The 14,864-nt window shown below is 39.1% G+C and overlaps 1 protein-coding gene across 3 annotated transcripts in view; it reads left to right on the top strand.

The window, feature by feature from the left end:
• The window catches only part of MRPL22 (mitochondrial ribosomal protein L22), a 38,191-nt gene extending 27,567 nt beyond the window's left edge, over positions 1-10,624 (top strand). For all 3 annotated transcript variants that reach the window (XM_025434443.3, XM_025434442.3, XM_025434444.3), the window contains 2 exons: positions 2,834-2,903; positions 10,330-10,624. In XM_025434443.3, coding sequence (XP_025290228.1) covers positions 2,834-2,903; positions 10,330-10,541 — 282 coding nt within the window. In that variant the 3' untranslated portion in view covers positions 10,542-10,624. The remainder of the gene's footprint in view (positions 1-2,833; positions 2,904-10,329) is intronic.
• The last annotated feature ends 4,240 nt before the right edge of the window (positions 10,625-14,864 follow it).

The following is a 14,864-nucleotide window of genomic DNA, read 5'->3' as shown; positions in this document are numbered from 1 at the left end:
CTTTTTTGTCTTGCTGCTTTTGAAATTTTTTACTTTTCACTATATTTTCCAAATTTAAATATAATATGTGTTGGTGTTGACCTGCTTTTGTTGATTTTGATGGGAGTTCTCAGTGCTTCCTGGGTCTAGATGTCTGTTTCCTTCCCCAGATTAGGGAAGTTTTCTGCTATTGTTTCTGGAAATAAATTTTCTTCCCCCTCTTCTCTCTCTTCTTGGACTCCTATAACACGAATGTTGTTATGTTTGATGGAGTCACTGAGTTCCCTAACTCAATTCTTGTGTTCCATAATTACTCTTTCTCTCTTTTGTTCAGGTTCATTATTTTTCATTATTTTGTCTTCTAGGTCACTAATTTGTTCCTTTTCTTCTTCCAGCATGCTGTTGATTGGATCAGGCCTATTTCCAATCTCTTTTATTGTATCTTCATCTCTGATTTTTTTTTTTTAATTCTTCTATCTCTGTGCTAAGGCTGTCACTCATGTGTTCCATTCTTTTCTGAGGTGCAGTGAGTGTCTTATAATCATTGCTTTAAATTCTTCATCAGGCATGTTACTTATATCTGCTTTGTTTAGATCTCTATCCATGGCCTTATCTTGGTCTTTTATTTGGAATAAATTCCTCCATCTTGGCATTCTATGTAAGTCTCTGCCTTCTTCTGTGTTAGAAAAGCCAGTTATGTCTCCTGTTCCTGAAAGTATTGGCCTTATAAAGAAGAGACCATGTAGTGCCCAGGGCCTAGTACTTCAGGAAGTGTCTGTGTGGTTTGTGTACTCTGCTGTTGCGTTCTGGCTGTTCTGTCCTTTGAGTCACCTGCAGAGCCTCTCCTTTTCTTTTGTGGGCCATATTTCATCCCTTGCTTGAATGTGGCAAGTTCTAATTAGATATGCTCTGGTCTGCTTGTGAAATGAGACCTGTTACCACCTCTGCTGGAACTAAGGCCCTGCAAAACTCTCTGGTCAGGAGACATGGTATGGGCAGGGGTTTGTGCTGGTCTTCTGGGGGAAGGGCCTGCCAGGCTGGGTCTGAGGCAAGCTTGACTGAGAGGGGCAGTCCCACCAGAGCACAGCAGATTGGGGCTTGATGGAAGCAAATTAGGCAGCCAGTGCTAGTGCTGAGCTGTTTCAAACCCTCAGGTGTCTCTGAGTTCATGCTGAGGGGTAGGGAAGGAAATGGTGCCAGCCATCTCCTTTGTTTCCAGAGGTCTCTATGAACACTGCTTCTCAAGGAAGTGCTCGGAGAAGAGCGAATGATCTTCCCACTGGAGGTCCTAGGTGCTCTTCCAATCACTATTTCCATGATGCCTGCCCCTGGGATGTTTGCCTGCCTTCTCTCCAAGAGTAGTGCAGTTCCCCCGTGGGGTCTATCCCTATCATGCCATGCCTGCTGACCATTAAAACTCCAGGCTTTAAGCCCCCCACGGCTTGTAAGAAGTCACGAAATTCAGCCACTCTTGTTTTCCAAGCCAGTGGTTATGGGGAAACATTCTTGTTCATTCCTCCATGTGCTCCTCTCTCACTCTTATTTACAACCATGGTTCCCTTTCCTGTGCAGTACCTGAAATCCATTTCTCCCCTAAACCATGTCCCTACACTTCCTATCTTCCTTGATGTGGATACATGATGTCCTTTTCAAAAAGCTGGGTTGAGGACATCTGGGGATATCAGTAGTATTTTCTACATTTCAGTTAATTCTCCCTTAAAGCCAGATATTTTTAGTTTAGTAGTTCACTAGTTGAGATTGATGGGTTCAGGCTTGAAGAGGTTCCATTGTAATGCCTATATTTAATTTAGTTCAGAATGCAGTTACTAAGTATCTTTTGTGTACTCAACTTTGTATTGTATTCTTTATCTTTAAATGAATGAAAGATCTGTTTTTTTTTTCTTTTTCTTAAAAGATTTTATTTATTTGAGAGAGAGTGTGTGCATGAGCAAGCAAGGGAAGGGGCAGAGATAGAAAGAGGGAGAGAGAATCCCAAGCAGACTCTGCTGAGCACGGAGCCTGATGTGGGGCTTGATCTCATGACTCTGGGATCAATACCTGAGCTGAAATTGAGAGTTTATGCCTACCCAGCTGAGACACCCAGGCTCTCCATGGTTTCTGTTATTTTGACAATTGTGCTGTTTTTAAAAATGTGTTCTGGAGCAGGTTACCTTAATTCAAAATATCTACAGAGAATAGATTTAATAATTATTCAAATTTTCAAGTATGATTTTCTCTACTTGTTTGATGTTTAATGGTTATTTTGGATCCAGAGTTTAAGAATTTTTCAGTAAGATTTAGCTCTTAAGCCTCTTGAACTTTTTAATGAGTCTCTGACTCAAAGACATAATGTTCATCATCAAGGGTACTGTTACTATTAGTGTTGTTTCCTCTTTTTTTTTTTTTTTTTAGATTTTATTTATTTATTCATGAGCATACACAGAGAGGAGAGAGAGAGGCAGAGACGCAGGCAGAGGGAGAAGCAGGCTCCATTCAGGGAACCCGACGTGGGACTCAGTCCCGGGTCTCCAGGATCACGCCCTGGGCTGAAGGCGGCACTAAACCGCTGAGCCACCCAGGCTGCCCTGTTGTTTCCTCTTTTACAGCTCATATATCCCATTGTACAGTTAGCAGGATGAGCCATGTTGCCTGCATTTGCAGTTCTTGTCTGAGGGAAGAAAGCTCAGTGCATCCCTTCCCCTCAGTACTGTTATCATTTAATGTTCTCTTTTAAAAATTAACTATAAAACAGAGGCATGTGATTAGCTGTCGTAGTGATAACAAGAAATGAGATATTTAATTCTGTTTTAGCTCAGGGTCAGCCATATCAATGCCTGTCTTTTCTTTGTTTAAGATTCTCTTAGAAGCACAAGATATGGCAGTGAGAGACCACAATGTGGAATTCAGATCCAATTTATATATAGGTAAGATATTTAATATTCTTAGCATTGGAAAATGTCTTCCAATAGTGATGCCAAGTTCATTATCTAACAATAGTCTTTGATATCTAACTACTTAAGACTGGGTTTGCCAGTGAAAATTGCTGATAATAGCTTATTCTTCTGCCTTCAGCATGCTAATGTTAATCTGTTATAAATGGTAATAACCTCACTGCTTTATTGTTACCTGTTCTGTAATGCAAGTGAGATCATGGAACCTATTGCTAATAATTATTTAATAATGGATACCAAAATGATGGTACTTGGAGTAGTCCTTTAATCACAATAAAACTAAGAGGGAACAGAACTGATTTTTTTAAAATGAAGGAGGTAAATGAAGAATCACATGTGGACTTTAAAAAAAATCTATTTATAATGTGCCAAGCCAGGTGCCTAATCCATAAAGGTGTCCCGAATTTAACCTTCCAATTACCAGAATGGAAAATCTGTTGAGTGGTAAAAGCCAAGACGCAGATGACCCAGATGTGTTTGTTTCCCTTTGTTATTACATTCTGAAGCATTATCTCAGGTTTTCTATGCTTGTTCTATATCAAATTAAATTAATGTAAGTGAAAATGCTTTGGGAAGCATGATGCTCCGTATAAATGTAAAGGATTTTTTTTTTCTAGAAAGAGATCAACGCTTATTACAAACCTCCCTTACCCCCTCCCAACACCACAGTCAAGTGGAACGGTAGGTGGAGTTACTGTTTTCCTTTCACTTCAGCAGCAATTACTCCTAACCTCAGCAGTTTTGTAATCAAACAAAGATGTTGAAGTCGAAGCAAAATTTTCTCAATCTGCCAAACCTATGTATGAGAAGAACTGAAGATCTTTTAAACTCATGATACAGGGGACTGCTGCTTTCCAAATAGAGAAGAGGCCAAATCATTATGGGAGAAATCAGTTGTGCATTATGATTTTTCAACAATTAGAGTAAAAACAAATCATCCAAATTCTACTTTATCATGTCACTTCAGTCCTAACTGGAGATACTTATTTTGGTTAAGTTAAAATCCTACCTCAGCTCACCTGGAATTGATGCTGGCAGCCACACCTACTCCTGAAATTCAAATGAGTTATGATTTTCAATTGAAATATCTTATTTTAAAGCTGAATCTTGTATAACTGATTATATTCTGATACATGCATAGATGCAGAGAGAAATCAAAATGGTATCTCAGAAGATGCAGGGCCATAGTAGTTACTCATAAGCTTTTTCTTCTGAGAGAAGTATGAATAAATAATGCTGGGAGGGCCCAGAATCATTGGAAGAGATGAAGTAGATGAAGAACAAGACCATTTGCTTTAAACCTCTTGGTGACCTTTCCTTTTTTTAAGACTGAATATCAAATCCAATTTAATTAATTTTATTCATTTTCATAAGAATAGGATTTTCTTAGCTGACAGACAAAACTTAGTAATGGAATTCAGATACAAATGAAATAGAATTTGTCTTTAAATCCTTTTCAGTAATTTTAGTAAAGTGAGAATGGGTGAGGAGCTTTATCCTGTCTTCCCAAATGAAGGAGCAAAGTCCAATGTTGCCATTGAGCAAAAATAAAATTAACCAATCCTTATGCACATTTCTGCTGAAAAATCTCTACTGCACCTGCACCCTTTTTTCATCCAGTTCTGTGTAAAAATCTCTTTTCTTGAGTAGGGCTAATAAGTTTGGATTTGTCTTATGATTATAAAAGCTCATTTGCTAAATATTTTGCTGCCAAATTCTTTTATGAAGAGTAAAAAAAAGATGAATACCCTCAGGAAGATGAAGTATCTTACCATCACATGTCAGACATTTATCCCTGTATTTGCCAAAGTTCCCTGATATGGGGTGCCTGGATGGCTCAGTGGTTGAGCGTCTATTTTCTGCCCAGGGCCTGATCCTGGGGTCCCGGGATCGAGTCCCACATCAGGCTCCCTGCATGGAGCCTGCTTCTCTCTCTGCCTGTGTGTCTGCCTCTCTCTGTGTTTCTCATGAATAAATAAATAAAATCTTAAAAAAAAACAAAAAACAAAACCAAAGTTTCCTGATAATCATTTGAGATTATTAAAAATACAGATTCCCAGAACCCACCACAGACCCACTGGATCTGAAACCTCAAGGGAGAGGCCTGGGGAGCTGTTTAATAAATATCCCAGTGATTCTTACCTATAAAATATGAGAAACTCCTTTTCCTCCTTGTATTCATGGAAAAGACCTAGACTAGACATTTCATTCCATAGATTAATGTCTTTTAGAGTTTTGAAAGACCAGTCACATGTTGGCTACAATTTTGGCCCAGCAGTGGCTCCTCAGTCTCTTACATAAGTATGGGCATTTCAAGGGAAGTACTTTTTTTGGTAGCATATGTTCTCATTATAAGGTAATTCCTTCAAATGCCTGTCATCAGTCTAAAGCTAATACCTGGTGTTGCATGACCACAGATTTTGAAAATTCATTTCCTTTTCAAACTTATAATGATGACTAATGGCACTGTGAATAGACCTTAACAAGTGGACATGGACTAATAAAATGTCACTGCTTAGTGATTCATGGCATCTAAAGTGATTCACTTTAGAGAATGTGATTGACTGACTTTGTAAATCAGTCTTCTGGGCTAAGAGTGATGAAGAGAGAAGAGGGTTTCCAATTTTAAAATATCAGGATTCACATTTCCCTAAATACCAGTAATAGGAAATATTGACAATATTTTTAATATTCTTCATACCTGTTGGGTATCATCATTAGATGAGCACCATCTTGGGCATACTTTACACTGTTCTCATTTTTGAGATATCTTAATGTTTTTTCTTTGATTCAGAAAGTATTTGAGTACCTTCCATGTGCATACTGCCCACGTAGTTAGGGATGGTATATCTTTTTTTTTTTTTTTTAATTTTTATTTATTTGTAATAGTCACAGAGAGAGAGAGAGAATGAGGCAGAGACACAGGCAGAGGGAGAAGCAGGCTCCATGCACCGGGAGCCTGACGTGGGATTCGATCCCGGGTCTCCAGGATCGCGCCCTGGGCCAAAGGCAGGCGCCAAACTGCTGCGCCACCCAGAGATCCCGGGATGGTATATCTTATTAAAGCAATGTAAAACATTTAGCACACATAGTTTTGTTCTTTGACAGCAGTAGTCCTTTAGAAATATACATAAATTGTTTTTTTCTGAGTGGGAACAAACCATATACATTATTAATACTGTATGTACTTGGAAAACTTTGAAACTTATTTTAGAATTTGAGCAAATTTACCAGGTAGCTATATTGGAAGAAAATGATATTAATTAGTAGAGGTTGTATTTCAAAATCATTTCTGTTCCTTGTTGAACGTAAACTTTGGGGGCAATACAAAAGACCTAATTGGTTGAGGAAATGACTTTTACAGATTAAACGTGAACACTTATACAAGATAGTATATAGTTTGGGACCAAAAAGAGTAATATGTGTAAATAGGAATAGAGAAGAGGATGTTAGTATTGGTTAGAAAAGTCATGTAATTTTTCTAGAACAATTTGGCTTTTGAAGATAGGTGTCTGGGTATCCAAAAGAGTGTCCAGGAAGAAAGGTTTTCAGAGTGGAGTAACCACATGAGCTAGGGCACATAGGTTGGAATGAGCAGTGATTGTGTGGTCCAGTGAGTGAAATAGTTGAAGGAAGCAGAGAGTTGACCTTGAGCAGATAAAACTGAAAGGGTGGATTGGGCCTAGATCCAGAGGGCTGAACAGGACGGGCTGTGTGGAATTTGGTTTTCATATTGAAGAGGAACCACAGGAAGTTTTGGGGTAAGAGATTTATGTTATTAAGGCAGTGTTTTAAGACTATTAACTATAAAGCAATGGTTTTGAGATTGTGCTGTGGGGTCTCCAAGGGTGAGGCATAGGGCAAACAGAAGAGCTCCTTGATATCTGGGTCACTGCTGCAGCCTTGGAGCCCAGGATGGAGCCTGGCACCTCACAGGAACTCAGATATAGTTTGTGAGTGAATGAATGGGACAGTTTTGGATCTCTCCCTACTCGTATTTCAATTAGAACAGATGATTCTATACAAAAGCAGTTAAAATCCCTAACATACAGAATTAGTGTGAGAGACTGAGGAGGAGAGACCAGAAACCAGTTTGGAATCTATAATCCTCTAAGTCCTGATTTCATTCAAACCTCATAGTGGCTATGTTGCATATTCCCATTACAGTGTATTAAAGAATTCTGGTGTTTCAGAATAATTAATGTTTTTGTTTTGACATAAAAAATGTGGTATTATGTGCCACAAGATAGGCAGATGGTATTTTATGGCTTTAGGATGAAATCATGACTAGCATTTGGCAGATATTGACATTTGCTCTTACGTGTTTGGGGGAGATGGAAAATGGTAGTTAACATTGACCCTGAGAGGCAGATCATTGTGCTTGGATAGGTTATGTAGTACGGCATAGTTAGCTAATTCAGATACTGTTTTCACTGGAGTAGTGTTCCTTTTCCTCAAAGTATTTGGAAATGGGTGCTCAAGTGGAATAGAGTTGCAGTTTTGGATAGAAGCAGCCACTGTGTTTGTAAAATGCCTTTTAGAAGATTTCTCCACTTTTCCTAGTGTCATTGTGTTTATTTGTAGGTTTCCTCCTGACAGATGGATCTAGAGGAATTAGTGGTACTTCATTCTAAAGTGATTTGTGTAATTTGGCTTTCTCTTTGGAAATCTTAAACACATTTCTTTAGTGCCCAATGATGAAGTTGGTATAAGGACAGTAGTTCTTTCCTTATCTCCCGGAGGCCCTAGGCAGTTTTCTTAATCACTTTCATCCTTCACTTTCTCTCTGGCCAAGCTAGGATGTTTATGCTGAAACTCATTTCATGAGAGGACTGTAGTTAGAGGGTTGTCCGCGGTATACTTTGATGCAGTCCTTATATTTATAAAGTTACGTCACAGTAAGAATGCAGTAAGAAGGGTGAGTATTGAAGTGGATTAATTTGATATGTCTTCTGTAGGTTTTGGCTTTTAAAAAAAAATGTATTTATTTTTTTACATTTTTTTAAAATTTAAATTCAATTTGCCAACATATAGTATAACAAACACCCAGTGCTCATCCCATTAATTGCCCTCCTCATTTCCCATCAACCAGTTACCCCATCCCCCACCCATAGGTTTTGGCTTTTTATTTATTTATTTAAATTAAATTAAATTAAATTTTAAAAAGATTTTATTCATTCATGAAAGAGAGAGGCAGAGACATAGGCAGAGAGAGAAGCAGGCTCTGTGTAGGGAGCCCAATGTGGGACTCAATCCCAGGACTCCAGGATCACGTGCTGGGCTGAATGGAGGCGCTCAACCACTGAGCTACCCAGGTGTCCCAAGGTTTTGGCTTTTTAAAGGGCTTATTAAATTAACTCAAGGAGTAACTGACTAAAATTCAGAAAATAGTAGAAAGTGGTTACTCCTCTGATTTACTGTGGGTAAAAACTGGTGAAAAGATTTCTTCTTAACTAGTATTTGAAAAATTTCTTTAAATTTACAAAGTCAGACATTGACGTGCAAAAAATTAGGGAGGGGAGATGAGGGAGCTCTTGTGATGTGGGAGTTCCTAAAATTGACCACAAAACAGAATTACTGGGGGAGGGGGATTGGTGTTGGTTCAGAATGTAATTTCCAAGACCCACCCCAATATAGTAAATTAGAATCTCCAGAGATGGAGTCTTGGCATCTGCATTTAAAATATATTCCGTGAAAAAAAAAAAAAAAAAAAATCTGTTCCGTGGGTTAGTCTGATGTACCAGAGGACCAGCATTTAGGAATCTTTGGTTCCAGGGGCTTCTCACCACAGTTAGAATGAAATGAAAATTCTTTACTTCGGCCTTCAGGACTCTCAGTAACGGTGCCTTCACCACTGGTCTCCTTCCCTGTTTGTACTACTTTTTGCCTTGTTTACTGTGCTTCAGCAGGCTGATCTTTTTTCTGTTTCTAAAACAAGCCAGCACACTGATCAGAACGGCTAAAATTAACAAGTCAGGAAACAACAGATGGTGAGGATGCAGAGAAAGGGGAACCCTCTTACACTCTTCATGGGAATGTAAGGTGGTGCAGCCACTCTGGAAAGCAGTATGGAGGTTGAAAAGTTGAAAATAGAACTGCCCTATGACCTAAGAATTGCACTACTAGGTGTTTACCCCAAAGTTACGAATGTAATGGTCCGAAGGGGCACATGTACCCCATTGTTTATAGAAGCAATGTCCACAATAGCCAAAATATAGAAAAAGCCCAGATGTCCATTGATAGATAAATGGATAAAGAAGATGTGGTGTACACACACACACATACACACATTACACATATTAATCAGCCATCAAAAAATTGAAATCTTACTATTTGCAATGACATAATGGAACTAGAGTGTATCATGCTAAACAAAACAAATCAGAGAAAGACTAATCCCGTATGATTTCACTCATGTGTAATTTAAGAAACAAAACAGATGAACATAGGGGAAGAGAAGGAAAAATAAGATGAAAACAGGGAGGGTAACAGTCCATAAGAGACTCTTAACTCTAGAGAGCAAGCTGAGGGTCATTGGAGGGGAGGTTAGTAGGAGATGGGGTAACTAGGGGATGGGCATTAAGGAGGGCATGTGATGTAATGAGCACTGGGTGTTATATGCAACTGATGAATCACTAAATTCTACCTCTGAAACCAGTGATAACAGTATATGTTAAGTTGAATTTAAATAAAAAATAAAACAAGCCAAGCACATTCCCACCATTGGGTCTTTGCACTTGCTTTTACCTCTCCTTGGAGTACCGTGCCCCTAGATATTTGCATAGATGATTCATTCTGGTCTTGGATCAAATATCTCTTCCTCAATGATGCCTCTTGACACCGTCCAGTCTGAAGTTGCCCCCAGCACCCCATCAGTCTCTATCACATCACTGTTTTTTTTTTTTTTAAATTTTTTTTTTTTAAATTTATTTATGATAGTCACAGAGAGAGAGAGAGAGAGGCAGAGACACAGGCAGAGGGAGAAGCAGGCTCCATGCACCGGGAGCCCGACGTGGGATTCGATCCCGGGTCTCCAGGATCGCGCCCTGGGCCAAAGACAGGCGCTAAACCGCTGCGCCACCCAGGGATCCCTATCACATCACTGTTTTTATTCATTGTACTTGTCACTAACTGGAATGATCATGTTTATTTTCTTTAGAATGCTGCATGAAGGCAGGGCCCTTGCTAGTCTTGTTCACTCTTATCCAGCACCTAGGATAGAGGTCCTTAATAAGTACTCAAGAGATACCTGTTTTGAGACAAATCTCCTCACACCACCAAATGAACTCATGTGGCCTTAGAATCCAGTTAAGGAAAGGACAAAAATTGCCCAGGTGATTGAGCTATAGTCTTGTGGATGTAATCATTTCCTGTAACTCTCTTTGTCTTCCCTGTCTAGCTGAATCGACTTCAGGGCGAGGCCAGTACCTGAAACGCATCCGATACCATGGCAGAGGACGCTTTGGGATCATGGAGAAGGTTTATTGCCATTACTTTGTGAAGTTGGTGGAAGGCCCCCCGCCTCCACCTGAGGCACGGAAGACAGCAGTCACCCATGCCAAAGAGTATATTCAGGAGCTCCGCAACCGGACCATTATTCACACTCTGTGATGGGGGATTCAGACTCTACAGTGTATATATTTTGCCATTTATTTCTTAAAAACAAACAGATTAAAGATAAATGCTTTTTATGACTTGTCATTGAGTTATTGCAATATGAAGTATAATTGCTTGTTTTATATGAATATGTATAAGGCTTTGCCCATCTTTTTTGAGCCTCTGGGTATATTTGTGCATTTGCAACTTGGAAGGGGAAATCAGCTTTAAACAGTAACACTACAATTCAGAAGGCTTTTTTGAATACCTTTGGAAGGGAATGTTAACTTTCCAAAAGCAGGTGGTAGTTTTGATACTGGACTTGAGTAGAATGTTACAGAATAAGAAATACAGAATAAGTTATACAGAATAACACTTATTCTTATGCAGAATAAGTTCTTGTTTTACTTGATCTTCTCGGGACTGGGGAGGAGGTGGTGGAGGAGAGCATAGCTACATGTATTTTAGGGCATTCTGTAGTTCTGTTTCTACTTTCACTGTTGGCATAGGCCGGTGGGCAAGACATTATTATATTTTCCTTTACTGCTTTAGCAGTGACTTGAAATTACAGAAGTTTATTAGATACATTAATCTAGAACTCCAAGAACCCTCTGAGAAAGTTTTCTTCTAGTTAAATAAAGACTGTTTTCATGTCTCCTTCCAACAATGCTTTCTATTGCTTGGTTATCTTGTTGAGGATTGATTCATTTTTCAGAGTAAATTCAATTACCTAGAGAAGAATTGAACCAGTCTGAGCATTGCATTCTAAAATAAGGCAGTAGGTGGCACTCATTTACCTCTTATTAACAGAAAATTGTTAGTATTAAGTTGAAGTGTTCAGCACTACCTGGCTGTCATTGATACAAGTGTTTTCACTTACAAGAAGCCCTTGGTCCACACCCCTAGTCCAATGCTACTCAAACTTTGGTATACAGAGGAGGACCGTGGGGTACTTGCTTATTATTCCAGTCTTCTGGGTCTCTCCCACATGACTCTGATTCACGGGGTCTTGTGAGGGGTGAGTTTCAGAAGTCTATATTTAAAAAAAACAACAACAAGGACTTCTGGATGATTTTGTTTGTATGGAACCGCACTTGAGAATACTCCTCTAGTCTGAAGAATGTGGTTATAGTGCCATGTTTTAAGATGGCATTAATGATTGCTACTATTTACTGGAACCTCATTATTTGCCGAGCTCTGTGCTAGTATTTTTCATAACTCTTCATAGTATCCTGCAAACCAAAGGTATTATTTTGTCACTTTATAAAGGAAGAAACTAAAGCACACAGAATTCAAATAACTATTTCAGTGTTACACAGAGTATAAAAATATTGGAGTGATGATTTTTTTTTTTAAAGATTTTATTTATTCATGAGAATACACAGGAGAGAGAGAGAGAGGCAGAGACACAAGTAGGCTCCATGCAGGGGCCCGCCATGGGACTCAATTCTGGGTCTCCAGGATCACACCCTGGGCTGAAGGCAGCAGTAAACTGCTGAGCCACTTGGGCTGCCCTGGAGCAATGATTTAAAGTAGGTTTCTAAAGTACCTGGTTCTGTCTACCTAATGAATATACAGGTGGGTTTTTGCTGCTTCTCCAGTTAACCTGTGGCGTGGTTGAGAAGACAAAGGGCTCAGTGGAATAAACCACTAAGGCTTAGGACAGATTCATTCTGGGTCCTAAGGTACTGTGGCATGGATTCATGGAAATAGTATTATTTGGAGTGGTAAAATCTTCATTCTAGTCCTTGAATACTCACTAACCAGTAAGAAGACTATGAGCAGGTCCCTTCCTTCCCTGGCCTCTATTTTGTTCATCTATAAAACAAGAGGTTCATTGTTTCTTTTAGACCCCTTCCGAATCACTTGAAGAGTTGGTTAAAAAATGCAAATTCCTGGGTGGTACTCTCACACTAAGTGAATCTGAATCTGAGGTGAACACTTGAACAAATGCACCAGTGATGTGCATACTGGAGAATCACTGGACTAGAGGGTCTTTGTGCTCTCTCAGTGCAGATGTTCCGTGATTCTTAGCCCAGGAGTTCTGAATTCCTCAGGCATGATGCAAGCCAAGTGGTGACGTGGACTCCATAACTATTTTCAAAGAGTTAAGGGCTAAACAGACCTTGGATTCTAATGAAGGAAATTTGCTGTGATCTAAGGTGAAGCTTTCATCTGGAAATGCTTCTGATGTGTTAAAATGTGTAATAGTGAATGTACAGCTCTGTGTATCTAGCACTGTCTTAAGCACTCTATGTACATCATCTCAGTGAATCTTCCCCATTGTGCTGGTGCAGTATATACATCTGATTAGTTTCCATGGTTGAGTGCATTTTCTGACATAAATGAACATTTTGGTTCTTAAAGTTTCACTTTACATGTTCAGAAACAATTATCTGTTAATTATTATTTTTGAAGTAGGCTCTGTGTCCAATGTGTGGCTTGAACTCATGACTCCGAGATCCAAGAGTTGCATGCTCTACAACTGAGACAGCCAGGCACCCCTGTTAACTATTTTTAATGGCAGTTTCTGAATGCTTGTCATTTCCTTCTTCATCAGATAATGATAGACTTAAACCTTTTTTTTTTTTTTTTTTTTTTTTTTGCTGAAGTGTAGCATATTCAGAAAGTGCACTAATTACTAGTGTATAGCCCAATAAATGATCCGCTGGTGAACATGCTCAAGTAACCCAGTGGATAGCACATGATAGCAGTCCTGAAGTCCCCTTCCTGCCCCCTCCCAGTCACTACCCTCCTTCCTTCCCCCAAGGTAACCATCATCCTGACTTACAGCATGATAGATTTTTAAAAAGTGATTAGCTTTTGGATTTTTTTTTTAATAATTTGTTGAGCAGCCATTATCTGCCTGGTGCTGAGGAATTAAGCAGTGGAAGAGGAAACAGCCCTGCCCTATGGAGCTCACACTGATGGGAAAAGACTGACTGTTAAGTCAGTGATTGCAAGGGTTTACCATGCTGACTGTTAGGGAGGTGGAGGGATGAGGCTATGTAGGCAGACATCAAGGTGCCCTGAAAAACGGGAAGTTTATGTCCTTAAAGAGATACAGTGAGGGGAAAGGGTAAAAACAACAAACATTATACAGAAAGAATTGTGTTAGAATGCCAACTTGGGTTCTATTTTTAACAGTATGAACATGAGGACCATTTCATCCTTCCACAAGTTCAGATGGATGTGGGATGTGGATGGAGAATATGCTGTCTTTGGAGCTGACTCAAATCTACCAAACCTTATAAGGCTCCAGCTAAACTCAAGGGGAAAGGCATGTGAATTGTACTGCAAACATTATAAAACAAAATGGGTGAGTTTTTCCTGTAAGCAATTAAAAATCGTAAACTTTATTCTTTCAATTTTAATACAGAGGTTGTAATAATGATTTTAATTGATTAAGACTAGCTCAGTAACATATATAGGTTTAAAATAGGAAATTTTTTTTTGGAGTAGATGAGCTTCCAGACACATTCCAAAGCAGGAGAAAGTTGCATAGGTGACATTATTAACACTTCTGGATTGGGCTTCTTTTTGTATGTCTCTGTCTCTGATATAACTGTCTGGAGTTAGGTCTCTATAAGAGGTTTCTTTTTTTTTTTTTTAATTTATTTATGATAGTCACAGAGAGAGAGAGAGAGAGAGGCAGAGACACAGGCAGAGGGAGAAGCAGGCTCCATGCACCGGGAGCCTGATGTGGGATTCGATCCCGGGTCTCAGGATCGCGCCCTGGGCCAAAGGCAGGCGCCAAACCGCTGCGCCACCCAGGGATCCCAGGTTTCTTATTTTTAAGTCAAACCAGCCTATTGTGAATTCTGTTATATATGTAACATCAGAAATATCTGTTAATGGAATTGCAAATACATTGGATGGAAGAGAAGAAATATCTGTAGGTGAATCACTTGTGCACATCAAGTAAAATTTGTTTTTTTTTTTTAGATTTTATTTAAAATCAAGTTAGTTAACGTATAGTATATTATTAGCTTCAGTGGGAATATTTAATGATTCATCATTGGAATGTAACAGTGTTCATTACATCACATGCCCTCTTTTATGCCAATCACCTAGTTACTCTATTCACCCCATTCTCTCCCTTCCAGGCAACCCTCAGTTTGTTCCCTATAGTTCAGAGTCTCTTATAGGTTATCTCCGTCTCTGTTTTTGTCTTATTTTATTTTTCCTTCCCTTCCCCTATGTTCATCTATTTTGTTTCTTAAATTTCACATATGAGTGAAATCATATACTTGTCTTTCTTTGACCGACTTCTTTTACTTAGTGTAATACACTCTAGTTCCATCCACGTGTTTGCAAATGGCAAGATATCATTCCTTT

Source organism: Canis lupus, chromosome 4 (assembly GCF_003254725.2).
Source record: "Canis lupus dingo isolate Sandy chromosome 4, ASM325472v2, whole genome shotgun sequence".
NCBI classification, from domain to species: domain Eukaryota; kingdom Metazoa; phylum Chordata; class Mammalia; order Carnivora; family Canidae; genus Canis; species Canis lupus.
This window is presented reverse-complemented; position numbering and strand designations above follow the sequence as displayed.